Source organism: Oncorhynchus masou, chromosome 30, assembly GCF_036934945.1.
Source record: "Oncorhynchus masou masou isolate Uvic2021 chromosome 30, UVic_Omas_1.1, whole genome shotgun sequence".
Lineage (NCBI taxonomy): Eukaryota > Metazoa > Chordata > Actinopteri > Salmoniformes > Salmonidae > Oncorhynchus > Oncorhynchus masou.
The window spans coordinates 54,897,398-54,918,405 of record NC_088241.1 but is presented as its reverse complement, the minus strand read 5'-3'; the positions used below and the strand labels follow the sequence as shown (position 1 = coordinate 54,918,405).

The window sequence follows — 21,008 nt, the reverse complement described above, 5'->3', positions numbered from 1 at the left end:
CAGCACCTCAGCCCTGCTAGAGAGCTCTTCAACCCAACTGTCTATGTGTGCTGTTTAAGTACCTCTGGGAAGTATAAGCTGTTTTGAAGAGCGTGTATGTGTGTGTGTGTGTTGTAGAAGGACAGAGCCTGAGAAGATGCACGTACCCCGTCCAGACCAGCGTGTTTGTGGGAACAAGCGGTGCAGCGTCTGACGGAACCAGAGAGGAGAGGTCTGGATCGACAGATTCACACGCTCCACCGGGCACTAGGCAGCGGACAGCCGGTTTGCTGACTTTCTGATTGTTGACACATTTTCTCAGAGCCATCATATAACTCTCTTTCTCTCTCTCTCTCGCTCACTACTCCCCCCCTCGTCTCTGTGTGATAGTGTTGAACTAGCCTGATCTGGTCTGGTTGGTAACACAGTAAGGTAATGATGTGTGAGGTGCAGTCAGTGGACAGACTCAGACCCACACGACTCCCCAGGCAACAGATGCACTGAGACACTAGCTCAGCTCCAATCCTCAGGAGGAGAGGGAAACCGAGGAAGAGCGAGACGAACTCCGCTTTCATCCCTGGGGCCATGGACACGGCTGGTCAGAGTACGCCGGCGACCGAGGCAGGGGGAGAGGGTCGAGGAGGAGGGGGGGAGAGTCGCGACGGAGTGTTTGTAGGGTCTGTGGACCGGGAGAATGTGTCCAGCCCAAGCCCCTCCACCAAGCAGCGCTCCCTGAGGGCAGTCTATGTGCTGAACGATGGGCTGAAGGCAGTGCTGGCGACCAGCCCCGAGTCGGGGGCACTCCAGTGTCTGCAGAGAGCCTGTGATGCAGAGAGCGCTCTGCTGACCACCGTCACCTTCGGACGACTGGACTTTGGAGAGACCTCGGTGCTGGACACCTTCTACGATGCAGGTTTGTGTGTGTGTGTGTGTCATTATTATTTCTCACAATCATTTCAACAGTTGAAGTTGAGTTTTGATCTGCTCCTGGGGTTTTTGAAAAATGCTTTTTGCAGGAAGAAAGGTTACAATACATGATATTTGTAAAGTTATGAGCAGCTTTAGCCGGGTTAATGAAGACTGAGATTCATAATATATCGGTAATAGGATTTGTCATTGTTTTAATGTGATGATGAACTCACGCAGTATGCACATGTGGTGAACAGACTGGCAAGATAATGACTCGAACAATCCACGAGGGCGTGCAGGAAAACATGCAGCAACACATAGATACAAATGTATTTATTTATTACAAAGGATTTTTTAAAATATGTAAAAATATTCCAAGACTGGAAGCTGTATATGAAAATATATAGACACACTTAATAGTGTACTTTATCTTACAGCATATTATTTATGCAGTAACGAACACCAAGACCACATGTTATTTCCTTGTTCTGGTCTGGTGTCCTGACCTTAACCCTACTAACCCCTGCCCTATCCCTACCTGCCTGCAAGCTCTCCAGGAACACATTGCCTGCCTGCCAGCCGGAAATATGACTATCTGGTGTGTGTGTGTGTGTGTGTGACAGACTGGCCTTGTTGCGTGTGCCGTTGGTATCATGCTGTGTTGACCCACTTCCTAGTAACACGTGATGTGTTTGTTATATGGGTCGGCTTACAATATTAACTGTCATGATGATGATGGCTATGAGACACTGACATGTTGTGCTGCGTTCTCTCACTCCCTCGCACTCTCTAATAAGACACAAGAAGTCGACACGCGTGTGCGGCAGCATGGCTGTGTAAGATGATCCTCAGACTGCTTTCATTTCTATTTATACCATACCATTATGTTGTCCACACCTCGCCTACAGCTGCTCCCGAGCCGGGTGACCAAACAACAACACCAGGGCTGAAACAGGACAAAACATTTTCCAACAGAGGATCTACTAACGTTACCTGAACTTATCCAACAAGAAGCACTAAATTTAATTTATCTTGTCAAAAATGTGGCTAGGTTAAAACCTACTGAACACAACTCTAAAGAACGGCAATCCTTGTCAGCACTACCACCATAATACAGACACTACCACTATAATACAGACACTACCACTATAATACAGACACTACCACAATAATACAGACACTACCACTATAATACAGACACTACCACTATAATACAGACACTACCACTATAATACACACACTACCACTATAACACAGACACTACCACTATAATACAGACACTACCACTATAATACAGACACTACCACAATAATACAGACACTACCACAATAATACAGACACTACCACTATAATACAGATATTACCACTAAAATATCGACACTACCACAACAATACAGACATTACCACTATAATACAGACACTACTCTACCACTACAATATAGACATTACCACTATAATACAGACATTACTACTACAATACAGAAACGACCACTACAATACAGACACTACCACTACAATACTGTTACCACCACTACAACACAGACACTACACCACCAATACAATACAGACACTACCACTACAATACACACACTACCACGACAATACAGACACTACCACTACAATACATATACTACCACTACAGCACTGACATTACCACTATAGTACAGACACTACACTACCACTAAAATACAGACACTACCACTACAATATAGACACGACACTACCACTAAAATACAGACACGACACTACCACTACAATACAGACACTACCACTACAATACAGACACTACACTACCACTACGATACAGACACTACACTACCACTACGATACAGACACTACACTACCCCTATAATACAGACACCACCACTATAATACAGACACTACACTACCACTACAATACAGGCACTACATTACCACTATACTACAGACACTACCACTATAATACAGGCACTACACTACCACTACAATACAGGCACTACATTACCACTATACTACAGACACTACCACTATAATACAGACACTACATTACCACTATAATACAGACACTACACTACCACTACAATACAGCCACTACAATACCACTACAATACAGCCACTAACACTACAACACAGACACTACCACGACAATACAGACACTACCACTACAATCTAGACATTAACCACTACAATGCAGACAATACCACTACAATACAGACACAACACTACCACTGCAATAAAGACACTACCACTATATACATACACTACACTATGACAACAATACAGACACTACCACTACAATACAGACACAACCACTACAATACAGACACTACCACGGCAATACAGACACTACATTAGCCCTATAATACAGACCCCACCACTATAATACAGACACTACACTACCACGACAATACAGACACTACATTACCACTATAATACAGACACAACCACTACAATACAGACACTACATTACCCCTATAATACAGACCCCACCACTATAATACAGGCACTACACTACCACAACAATACAGGCACTACATTACCACTATAATACAGACACAACCACTATAATGCAGACACTACATTACCACCATAATACAGACACTGCACTACCACCATAATACAGACATGACACTACCACTATAATACAGACACTACACTACCACTATAATACAGACACTACACTGCCACTATAATACAAACACTACACAACCACTACAAGACAGACACTACCCCTATAATACAGACACCACCACTATAATACAGACACTACACTACCACTACAACACAGACACTACATTACCACTATAATACAGACACTACCACTATAATACAGACACTACATTACCACTATAATACAGCCACTAACACTACAATACAGCCACTACAATACCACTACAATACAGACACTACCACTACAATCTAGACATTACCACTACAATGCAGACACTACCACTACAATACAGACACTACACTACCACTGCAATAAAGACAAAACCTCTATATACATACACTACACTATGACAACAATACAGACACTACCACTACAATACAGACACTACCACTACAATACAGACACTACCATGACAATACAGACACTACATTAGCCCTATAATACAGACACAACCACTAAATTACAGACGCTACATTACCCCTATAATAAAGACACTACCACTATAATACAGACACTACCACAATAATACAGACACTACCACTATAATACAGATATTACCACTAAAATATCGACACTACCACAACAATACAGACATTACCACTATAATACAGACACTACTCTACCACTACAATATAGACATTACCACTATAATACAGACACTGCCACAGTAATACAGACATTACTACTACAATACAGAAATGACAACTACAATACAGACACTACCACTACAATACGGTTACCACCACTACAACACAGACACTACACCACCAATACATTACAGACACTACCACTACAATACACACACTACCACTACAATACATATACTACCACTACAGCACTGACATTACCACTATAGTACAGACACTACACTACCACTAAAATACAGACACTACCACTACAATACAGACAAAACACTACCACTAAAATACAGCCACGACACTACCACTACAATACAGACACTACCACTACAATACAGACACTACACTACCACTACGATACAGACACTACACTACCCCTATAATACAGACACCACCACAATAATACAGACACTACACAACCACTACAATACAGGCACTACATTACCACTATACTACAGACACTACCACTATAATACAGACTCTACATTACCACTATAATACAGACACTACACTACCACTACAATACAGGCACTACATTACCACTATACTACAGACACTACCACTATAATACAGACACTACATTACCACTATAATACAGACACTACACTACCACTACAATACAGCCACTACAATACCACTACAATACAGCCACTAACACTACAACACAGACACTACCATGACAATACAGACACTACCACTACAATCTAGACATTAACCACTACAATGCAGACACTACCACTACAATACAGACACTACACTACCACTGCAATAAAGACACTACCACTATATACATACACTACACTATGACAACAATACAGACACTACCACTACAATACAGACACGACCACTACAATACAGACACTACCACGGCAATACAGACACTACATTAGCCCTATAATACAGACACAACCACTACAATACAGACACTACATTACCCCTATAATACAGACACCAGCACTATAATACAGGCACTACACTACCACAACAATACAGGCACTACATTACTACTATAATACAGACACAACCACTATAATGCAGACACTACATTACCACCATAATACAGACACTGCACTACCACCATAATACAGACACTGCACTACCACCATAATACAGACATGACACTACCACTATAATACAGACACTATACTACCACTATAATACAGACACTACACTGCCACTATAATACAGACACTACACAACCACTACAAGACAGACACTACCCCTATAATACAGACACCACCACTATAATACAGACACTACACTACCACTATAATGAAGACACGACACTACCACTACATTACAGACACTACCACTATAATGCAGACACGACACTACCACTACAATACAGACACTATCACTACAATACAGACACTACACTACCACTACAATACAGACACTACACTACCACTAAAATACAGACACTACATTACCACCATAAAACACACTACACTACCACTACAATACAGACACTACACTACCACCTTAATACAGACACTACATTACCACCATAATACAGACACTACACTACCACTACAACACAGACACTACCACTACAATACAGAAACTACCACTACAATATAGACACTACCACTACAATATAGACACTACCACTACAATATAGACACTACCACTATAATACAGGCACTACCACGATAATACAGACACTACCACTACAATACACATACTACCACTACAATACAGACATTACCCCAATAATACAGACAATACCACTACAATACAATTACTACACTACCACTGCAATACAGACACTACCACTGCAATACAGACACTACCACTGTAATACAGACACTACCACTGCAATACAGACACTACCACTATAATACAGACACTACACTACCACTAAAATACAGACACTACACTACCACTACAATACAGACACTACCATTATAATACAGACACTACACTACCACTATAATACAGACATTACAAGACAGACACTACCACTATAATACACACACTACACTACCACTATAATACCGACACTACCACTATAATACCGACACTACCACTACAATACACATACTACCACTACAATACAGACATTGCCACTATAATATAGACACTACACAACCACTATAATACAGACACTACCACTATTATACAGACACTACACTACCACTACAATACAGGCACTACCACTATATAAAGACACTACACTACCACTACAATACAGACTCTACCACTACAATACAGACACTACCACTATAACACAGACACTACACTACCACTATAATACAGACACCACCACTACAATACAGACACTACACTACAACTACAATAGACAATACACTACCACTACAATACAGACACTACAATACCACTACAATACAGACACTACCACTACAACAGAGACACTACCACTACAATACAGACACTACAATACAGACACTACAATACAGACACTACCACTACAATACAGACACTACCACTACAATACAGACACTACCACTACAATACAGACACTACCACTATATACAGACACTACACTATGACTATAATACAGACACTACAATAAAAACACTACAATACAGACACTACACTACCACTACAATACAGACACTACCACTACAATACAGACACTACACTACCACTACAATACAGACACTACACTACCACTACAATACAGACACTACACGACAATACAGACACAACACTTCCACTGGAATACAGACACTACCGCTACAATACAGACACTACAACGATAATACAGACACTATCACTACATTACAGAAATTAGCACTATACTACAGACACTACACTACACTACCACTACAATACAGACACTACCATTACAATAAACACTACACTACCACTAAAACACAGACACAACCACTACAATACAGACACTACCACTACAATATAGACACTACACTACCACTACAATACAGAAACTACACTACAATACAGATACGGCACTTCCACTGCAATACAGACACTACCGCTACAATACAGACACTACCACTAAATTGCAGACACTACCACTAGATTACAAACATTAGCACTATACTACAGACACTACACTACCACTACAGTACACACACTACCACTACAATACAGACACTACACGACCACTAAAATAAAGACACTAACACTACAATACAGTTACTACCACCACAATACAGACATTGCCACATAATACAGACACTACCACGACAATACAGACACTACCACTACAACACAGACACAACCACGACAATACAGACCCTGCACTACCACGACAATACAGACACTACACTACCACAACAATACAGACACTCCACTTCAATACAGACACTACACTACCACTACAATACAGACACTACACTTCCACTACAATAAAGACACTACCACTACAATACAGACACTACACTACCACTACAATACAGATACTACCACTACAATAAATACACGACCACTACAATACAGACACTACACTAGCACTACAATACAGACACTACCACTACAATACAGACAGTAAACTACCACTGCAATACAGACACTACACTTCAACTGCAATACAGCCACTACCACTACAATACAAACACTACTACTACAATACAGACACTACACTACAATACAGACAAAACACTTCCACTGCAATACAGACACTACCGCTACAATACAGACACTACCACTACATTACAGAAATTAGCACTATACTACAGACACTACACTACACTACAATACAGACACTACCACTAAAACACAGACAATAAACTACCACTGCAATTCAGAAACTACACTTCAACTGCAATACAGACACTACAACTACAATACAAACACTACCACTACAATACAGACACTACACTACCACTACAATAGACACTACACTGCCACTAAAATACAGACACAACCACTACAATACAGACACTACCACTACAACACAGACACTACAACTTTAATACAGACAGTACCACTACATTACAGAAATTAGCACTATACTACAGACACTACACTACAAATACAATACAGATACTATCACTACAATAGACACTACACTACCACCAAAATAAAGACACAACCACTACAATACAGACACTATTGCTACAATATAGACACTACAATACCACTACAATACAGAAAATACACTACAATACAGACACGACACTTCCATTGCAATACAGACACTAACACTAACAGGTACTAACACCGCAATACAGACACTACCACTACAAAACAGACAATAAACTTCCACTGCAATACAGACACTACACTTCAACTGCAATACAGCCACTACCACTACAATACAAACACTACCACTACAAAATAGACACTACACTACCACTAAAATACAGGCACTACCACTACAACACAGACACTACCACAACAATACAGACAGGACACGACAACTACAATACAGACACTGCACCACAATACAGACACGACACTTCCACTACAATACAGACACTACCACTACAATACAGACACTACCACTACAATACAGACACTACCACGACAATACAGACACTACACTACCACGACAATACAGACACTACACTACCACGACAATACAGACACTACACTACCACTGCAATACAGACACTACACTACCAATGCAATACAGACACTACACTACAATATAGACACTACCACTACAATACAGACACTACCACAACAATATAGACACTACCACTACAATACAGACACTTCCACTACAATACAGACACTACCACTACCACTACAATACAGATACTACCACTACAATAAAGACACAACCACTACAATACAGACACTACACTAGCACTACCATACAGACACTACCACTACAATAGAGACAATACACTACCACTGCAATACAGACACTACACTTCAACTGCAATACAGACACTACCACTACAATAAAAACACTACCACTACAATATAGACACTACACTACCACTACAATACAGACACTACACTACAATACTGACACGACACTTCCACTGCAATACAGACACTACCGCTTCAATACAGACACTACCACTACAATAGACACTACCACTACAATACAGACACTACCACTACAATACAGACACTACCACTACAATACAGACACGACCACTACAATACAAACACTACCACTACAATACAAACACTACCACTACAATACAAACACTACCACTACAATACAGACACTACCACTGCAATTCAGAAACTACACTTCAACTGCAATACAGACACTACAACTACAATACAAACACTACCACTACAATACAGACACTACACTACCACTACAATAGACACTACACTGCCACTAAAATACAGACACTACCACTACATTACAGAAATTAGCACTATACTACAAATACAATACAGATACTATCACTACAATAGACACTACACTACCACCAAAATAAAGACACAACCACTACAATACAGACACTATTGCTACAATATAGACACTACAATACCACTACAATACAGAAAATACACTACAATACAGACACGACACTTCCATTGCAATACAGACACTACCGCTACAATACAGACACTACCGCTACAATACAGGTACTAACACCGCAATACAGACACTACCACTACAAAACAGACAATAAACTTCCACTGCAATACAGACACTACACTTCAACTGCAATACAGCCACTACCACTACAATACAAACACTACCACTACAAAATAGACACTACACTACCACTAAAATACAGGCACTACCACTACAACACAGACACTACCACAACAATACAGACAGGACACGATAACTACAATACAGACACTGCACCACAATACAGACACGACACTTCCACTACAATACAGACACTAAAACTACAATACAGACACTACCACTACAATACAGACACTACCACGACAATACAGACACTACACTACCACGACAATACAGACACTACACTACCACTGCGATACAGACACTACACTACCACTGCAATACAGACACTACACTACAATATAGACACTACCACTACAATACAGACACTACCACAACAATAGACACTACCACTACAATACAGACACTTCCACTACAATACAGACACTACCACTACCACTACCACTACAATACAGATACTACCACTACAATAAAGACACGACCACTACAATACAGACACTACACTAGCACTACCATACAGACACTACCACTACAATAGAGACAATAAACTACCACTGCAATACAGACACTACACTTCAACTGCAATACAGACACTACCACTACAATACAAACACTACCACTACAATATAGACACTACACTACCACTACAATACAGACACTACACTACAATACAGACACGACACTTCCACTGCAATACAGACACTACCGCTTCAATACAGACACTACAACTATAATACAGACACTACCACTACAATACAGACACTCAACTACAATACAGACACCACCACTACAATACAGAAACTACCACTACAATAAAGACACTACCGCTACAATACAGACACGACCACGACAATACAGACATTACCACTACAATACAGACACTACCACTACTATACAGACACTACCACTACAATAAAGACACGGCCACTACAATACAGACACTACCACTACAATACAGACACTACCACTTCAATACAGACACCACCACTACAATACAGACATTAGCACTATACTACATACACTACACTACCACTACAATACAGACACTACCACTACAATAGACACTACCACTACAATACAGACACTACCACTACAATACAGACACTACCACTACAATACAGACACGACCACTACAATACAGACACTACCACTACTATACAGACACTACCACTACAATAAAGACACGGCCACTACAATACAGACACTACCACTACAATACAGACACTACCACTACAATACAGACACTACCACTTCAATACAGACACCACCACTACAATACAGACATTAGCACTATACTACATACACTACACTACCACTACAATACAGACACTACCACTACAATAGACACTACCACTACAATACAGACACTACCACTACAATACAGACACTACCACTACAATACAGACACGACCACTACAATACAAACACTACCACTACAATACAAACACTACCACTACAATACAAACACTACCACTACAATACAGACACTACCACTACAATACAGACACTACCACTACAATACAGACACTACCACTACAATACAGACACCACCACTACAATACAGACACTACCACTACATTACAGGCATTAGCACTAAACTACATACACTGCACTACCACTACAATACAGACACTACCACTACAATAGACACTACCACTACAATACAGACACTACCACTACAATACAGACACTACCACTACAATACAGACACGACCACTACAATACAAACACTACCACTACAATACAAACACTACCACTACAATACAAACACTACCACTACAATACAGACACTACCACTACAATACAGACACTACACTACCATTACAAGAGACACTACCACGATAATAAAGACACTACCACGATAATACAGACACTACCACTACAATACAGACACTACCACTACAATACAGACACTACCACTACAATACAGACACGACCACTACAATACAAACACTACCACTACAATACAAACACTACCACTACAATACAAACACTACCACTACAATACAGACACTACCACTACAATACAGACACTACACTACCATTACAAGAGACACTACCACGATAATAAAGACACTACCACGATAATACAGACACTACCACTATATAACAGACATTTCACTACCACTACAATACAGACACTACCACTATAGTACAGACACTACACTTCCACTACAACACAGACACTACACTAGCATGACAACACAGACTCTCAAAACCACTAAAATACAGACACAACCACTACAATACAGACACAACCACTACAATACCACTACAATACAGACACTACCACTTCAATACAGACACCACCACTACAATACAGACATTACCACTACAATACAGACACTACCACTACAATACAGACAACAAACTACCACTGCAATACAGACACGACACTTCAACTGCAATACAGACACTACCACTACAATACAGACACTACCACTTCAATACAGACACTCAACTACAATACAGACACCACCACTACAATACAGACAATAAACTACCACTGCAATACAGACACTACACTTCAACTGCAATACAGACACTACCACTGCAATACAGACACTACCACTACAATACAGACACTACCACTTCAATACAGACACTCAACTACAATACAGACACCACCACTACAATACAGACAATAAACTACCACTGCAATACAGACACTACACTTCAACTGCAATACAGACACTACCACTACAATACAAACACTACCACTACAATATAGACACTACACTACCACTACAATACAGACACTACACTACAATACAGACACGACACTTCCACTGCAATACAGACACTACCGCTTCAATACAGACACTACAACTATAATACAGACACTACCACTACAATACAGACACTCAACTACAATACAGACACCACCACTACAATACAGAAACTACCACTACAATAAAGACACTACCGCTACAATACAGACACGACCACGACAATACAGACATTACCACTACAATACAGACACTACCACTACTATACAGACACTACCACTACAATAAAGACACGGCCACTACAATACAGACACTACCACTACAATACAGACACTACCACTTCAATACAGACACCACCACTACAATACAGACATTAGCACTATACTACATACACTACACTACCACTACAATACAGACACTACCACTACAATAGACACTACCACTACAATACAGACACTACCACTACAATACAGACACTACCACTACAATACAGACACGACCACTACAATACAGACACTACCACTACTATACAGACACTACCACTACAATAAAGACACGGCCACTACAATACAGACACTACCACTACAATACAGACACTATCACTTCAATACAGACACCACCACTACAATACAGACATTAGCACTATACTACATACACTACACTACCACTACAATACAGACACTACCACTACAATAGACACTACCACTACAATACAGACACTACCACTACAATACAGACACTACCACTACAATACAGACACGACCACTACAATACAAACACTACCACTACAATACAAACACTACCACTACAATACAAACACTACCACTACAATACAGACACTACCACTACAATACAGACACTACCACTACAATACAGACACTACCACTACAATACAGACACCACCACTACAATACAGACACTACCACTACATTACAGGCATTAGCACTAAACTACATACACTGCACTACCACTACAATACAGACACTACCACTACAATAGACACTACCACTACAATACAGACACTACCACTACAATACAGACACTACCACTACAATACAGACACGACCACTACAATACAAACACTACCACTACAATACAAACACTACCACTACAATACAAACACTACCACTACAATACAGACACTACCACTACAATACAGACACTACACTACCATTACAAGAGACACTACCACGATAATAAAGACACTACCACGATAATACAGACACTACCACTACAATACAGACACTACCACTACAATACAGACACTACCACTACAATACAGACACGACCACTACAATACAAACACTACCACTACAATACAAACACTACCACTACAATACAAACACTACCACTACAATACAGACACTACCACTACAATACAGACACTACACTACCATTACAAGAGACACTACCACGATAATAAAGACACTACCACGATAATACAGACACTACCACTATATAACAGACATTTCACTACCACTACAATACAGACACTACCACTATAGTACAGACACTACACTTCCACTACAACACAGACACTACACTAGCATGACAACACAGACTCTCAAAACCACTAAAATACAGACACAACCACTACAATACAGACACAACCACTACAATACAGACACTACCACTACAATACAGACACTACCACTTCAATACAGACACCACCACTACAATACAGACATTACCACTACAATACAGACACTACCACTACAATACAGACAACAAACTACCACTGCAATACAGACACGACACTTCAACTGCAATACAGACACTACCACTACAATACAGACACTACCACTTCAATACAGACACTCAACTACAATACAGACACCACCACTACAATACAGACAATAAACTACCACTGCAATACAGACACTACACTTCAACTGCAATACAGACACTACCACTACAATACAAACACTACCACTACAATACAGACACTACCACTTCAATACAGACACTCAACTACAATACAGACACTACACTACAATACAGACATAACACTACCGCTACAATACAGACACTGCCACTACATTACAGAAATTAGCACTATACTACAGACACTACCACTACAATAGACACTACACTACCACTAAAATACCGACACAACCACTTCAATACAGACACTACCACTGCAATATAGACACTACACTACCACTATAATGCAGATACTACCACTACAATAAAGGCACTACCGCAACAATACAGACACCACCACTACAATACATAAACTACCACTACAATAAAGACACTACCGCTACAATACAGACACTACCACTACTTTACAGACATTTGCACTATACTACAGACACTACACTACCAATACAATACAGATACTACCACTACAATACAGACACTACCACTACAATACAGACACTACCACTACAATACAAACACTACACTTCCATTACAATACACACACTACCACGATAATACAGACACTACCACGATAATACAGACACTACCACTATACAACAGACATTTCAATACCACTATAATACAGACACTACCACTAAAATACAGACACTACCACTACTTTACAGACATTAGCACTATACTACATACACTACACTACCAATACAATACAGACACTACCACTACAATAGACACTACCACTACAATACAGACAATACCACTACAATACAGACACTCCCACTACAATACAAACACTACCACTACAATACAGACACCACATTACCATTACAATACAGACACTACCACGATAATACAGACACTACCACTATACAACAGACATTTCACTACCACTACAATACAGACACTACCACTACAATACAGACACTACCACTACAATACAGACACTACCACTACAATACAGACACTACCACTACAATACAGACAACAAACTACCACTATAATACAGACAACAAACTTCCACTGCAATACAGACACGACACTTCAACTGCAATACAGACAATACCACTACAATACAGACACTTCCACTTCAATACAGACACTCAACTACAATACAGACACCACCACTACAATACAGACAATACCACTACAATACAGACAATAAACTACCACTGCAATACAGACACTACACTTCAACTGCAATACAGACACTACCACTACAATACAAACACGACCACTACAATATAGACACTACACTATCATTACAATACAGACACAACACTTCCACTGCAATACAAACACTACCGCTACAATACAGACACTACCACTACATTACAGAAATTAGCACTATATAACAGACAATACCACTACAATAGACACTACACTACCACCAAAATACCGACACAACCACTACAATACAGACACTACTACTGCAATATAGACACTACACTACCACTATAATACAGATACTACCACTACAATAAAGACACTACCGCAACAATACAGACACTACCACTTAAATACAGACACTACCACTACAATACAGACACGACCACTACAATACAAACACTACCACTACAATACAAACACTACCACTACAATACAAACACTACCACTACAATACAAACACTACCACTACAATACAGACACTACCACTACAATACAGACACTACCACTACAATACAGACACTACCACTACAATACAGACACCACCACTACAATACAGACACTACCACTACATTACAGGCATTAGCACTAAACTACATACACTACACTACCACTACAATACAGACACTACCACTACAATAGACACTACCACTACAATACAGACACTACCACTACTGTACAGACACTAACACTACAATACAGACACGACCACTACAATACAAACACTACCACTACAATACAAACACTACCACTACAATACAAACACTACCACTACAATACAGACACTACCACTACAATACAGACACTACACTACCATTACAAGAGACACTACCACGATAATAAAGACACTACCACGACTTTACAGACACTACCACTATATAACAGACATTTCACTACCACTACAATACAGACACTACCACTATAGTACAGACACTACACTTCCACTACAACACAGACATTACACTAGCATGACAACACAGACTCTCAAAACCACTAAAATACAGACACAACCACTACAATACAGACACAACCACTACAATACAGACACTACCACTACAATACAGACACTACCACTTCAATACAGACACAACCACTACAATACAGACATTACCACTACAATACAGACACTACCACTACAATACAGACAACAAACTACCACTGCAATACAGACACGACACTTCAACTGCAATACAGACACTACCACTACAATACAGACACTACCACTGCAATACAGACACTCAACTACAATACAGACACCACCACTACAATACAGACAATAAACTACCACTGCAATACAGACACGACACTTCAACTGCAATACAGACACTACCACTACAATACAGACACTACCACTTCAATACAGACACTACCACTACAATACAAACACTACCACTACAATACAGACACTACCACTTCAATACAGACACTCAACTACAATACAGACACTACACTACAATACAGACATAACACTTCCACTGCAATACAGACACTACCGCTACAATACAGACACTGCCACTACATTACAGAAATTAGCACTATACTACAGACACTACCACTACAATAGACACTACACTACCACCAAAATACCGACACAACCACTTCAATACAGACACTACCACTGCAATATAGACACAACACTACCACTATAATGCAGATACTACCACTACAATAAAGGCACTACCGCAACAATACAGACACCACCACTACAATACATAAACTACCACTACAATAAAGACACTACCGCTACAATACAGACACTACCACTAAAATACAGACACTACCACTACTTTACAGACATTTGCACTATACTACAGACACTACACTACCAATACAATACAGATACTACCACTACAATACAGACACTACACTTCCATTACAATACACACACTACCACGATAATACAGACAATACCACGATAATACAGACACTAGCACTATACAACAGACATTTCAATACCACTATAATATAGACACTACCACTAAAATACAGACACTACCACTACTTTACAGACATTAGCACTATACTACAGACACTACACTACCAATACAATACAGACACTACCACTACAATAGACACTACCACTACAATACAGACACTCCCACTACAATACAAACACTACCACTACAATACAGACACCACACTACCATTACAATACAGACACTACCACGATAATACAGACACTACCACTATACAACAGACATTTCACTACCACTACAATACAGACACTACCACTACAATACAGACACTACCACTACAATACAGACACTACCACTTCAATACAGACACCACCACTACAATACAGACATTACCACTACATTACAGACACTACCACTACAATACAGACAACAAACTACCACTACAATACAGACAACAAACTTCCACTGCAATACAGACACGACACTTCAACTGCAATACAGACACTACCACTACAATACAGACACTTCCACTTCAATACAGACACTCAACTACAATACAGACACCACCACTACAATACAGACATTACCACTACAATACAGACAATAAACTACCACTGCAATACAGACACTACACTTCAACTGCAATACAGACACTACCACTACAATACAAACACGACCACTACAATATAGACACTACACTATCATTACAATACAGACACAACACTTCCACTGCAATACAAACACTACCGCTACAATACAGACACTACCACTACATTACAGAAATTAGCACTATCTAACAGACACTACCACTACAATAGACACTACACTAGCACCAAAATACCGACACAACCACTACAATACAGACACTACCACTGCAATATAGACACTACACTACCACTATAATACAGATACTACCACTACAATAAAGACACTACCGCAACAATACAGACACTACCACTTAAATACAGACACTACCACTACATTACAGGCATTAGCACTATACTACATACACTACACTACCACTACAATACAGACACTACCACTACAATAGACACTACCACTACAATACAGACACTACCACTACAATACAGACACTACCACTACAATACAGACACGACCACTACAATACAAACACTACCACTACAATACAAACACTACCACTACAATACAAACACTACCACTACAATACAGACACTACCACTACAATACAGACACTACCACTACAATACAGACACTACCACTACAATACAGACACCACCACTACAATACAGACACTACCACTACATTACAGGCATTAGCACTAAACTACATACACTACACTACCACTACAATACAGACACTACCACTACAATAGACACTACCACTACAATACAGACACTACCACTACAATACAGACACTAACACTACAATACAGACACGACCACTACAATACAAACACTACCACTACAATACAAACACTACCACTACAATACAAACACTACCACTACAATACAGACACTACCACTACAATACAGACACTACACTACCATTACAAGAGACACTACCACGATAATAAAGACACTACCACGACTTTACAGACACTACCACTATATAACAGACATTTCACTACCACTACAATACAGACACTACCACTATAGTACAGACACTACACTTCCACTACAACACAGACATTACACTACATGACAACACAGACTCTCAAAACCACTAAAATACAGACACAACCACTACAATACAGACACAACCACTACAATACAGACACTACCACTACAATACAGACACTACCACTTCAATACAGACACCACCACTACAATACAGACATTACCACTACAATACAGACACTACCACTACAATACAGACAACAAACTACCACTGCAATACAGACACGACACTTCAACTGCAATACAGACACTACCACTACAATACAGACACTACCACTGCAATACAGACACTCAACTACAATACAGACACCACCACTACAATACAGACAATAAACTACCACTGCAATACAGACACGACACTTCAACTGCAATACAGACACTACCACTACAATACAGACACTACCACTTCAATACAGACACTACCACTACAATACAAACACTACCACTACAATACAGACACTACCACTTCAATACAGACACTCAACTACAATACAGACACTACACTACAATACAGACATAACACTTCCACTGCAATACAGACACTACCGCTACAATACAGACACTGCCACTACATTACAGAAATTAGCACTATACTACAGACACTACCACTACAATAGACACTACACTACCACCAAAATACCGACACAACCACTTCAATACAGACACTACCACTGCAATATAGACACAACACTACCACTATAATGCAGATACTACCACTACAATAAAGGCACTACCGCAACAATACAGACACCACCACTACAATACAGACACTACCACTACTTTACAGACATTTGCACTATACTACAGACACTACACTACCAATACAATACAGATACTACCACTACAATACAGACACTACACTTCCATTACAATACACACACTACCACGATAATACAGACAATACCACGATAATACAGACACTACCACTATACAACAGACATTTCAATACCACTATAATACAGACACTACCACTAAAATACAGACACTACCACTACTTTACAGACATTAGCACTATACTACAGACACTACACTACCAATACAATACAGACACTACCACTACAATAGACACTACCACTACAATACAGACACTACCACTACAATACAGACACTCCCACTACAATACAAACACTACCACTACAATACAGACACCACACTACCATTACAATACAGACACTACCACGATAATACAGACACTACCACTATACAACAGACATTTCACTACCACTACAATACAGACACTACCACTACAATACAGACACTACCACTACAATACAGACACTACCACTTCAATACAGACACCACCACTACAATACAGACATTACCACTACATTACAGACACTACCACTACAATACAGACAACAAACTACCACTACAATACAGACAACAAACTTCCACTGCAATACAGACACGACACTTCAACTGCAATACAGACACTACCACTACAATACAGACACTTCCACTTCAATACAGACACTCAACTACAATACAGACACCACCACTACAATACAGACATTACCACTACAATACAGACAATAAACTACCACTGCAATACAGACACTACACTTCAACTGCAATACAGACACTACCACTACAATACAAACACGACCACTACAATATAGACACTACACTATCATTACAATACAGACACAACACTTCCACTGCAATACAAACACTACCGCTACAATACAGACACTACCACTACATTACAGAAATTAGCACTATCTACCAGACACTACCACTACAATAGACACTACACTAGCACCAAAATACCGACACAACCACTACAATACAGACACTACCACTGCAATATAGACACTACACTACCACTATAATACAGATACTACCACTACAATAAAGACACTACCGCAACAATACAGACACTACACTTAAATACAGACACTACCACTACATTACAGGCATTAGC

The 21,008-nt window shown here is 39.7% G+C and overlaps 1 protein-coding gene across 1 annotated transcript in view; it reads left to right on the top strand.

Annotated features, from left to right (window-relative positions):
- Positions 1-564: 564 nt before the first annotated feature.
- Positions 565-21,008, top strand: part of map3k15 (mitogen-activated protein kinase kinase kinase 15) — an 82,082-nt gene continuing 61,638 nt past the window's right edge. Inside the window, exon 1 of the mRNA XM_064947350.1 lies at positions 565-892. Within this exon, the coding sequence (XP_064803422.1) occupies positions 565-892 (328 nt within the window). The remainder of the gene's footprint in view (positions 893-21,008) is intronic.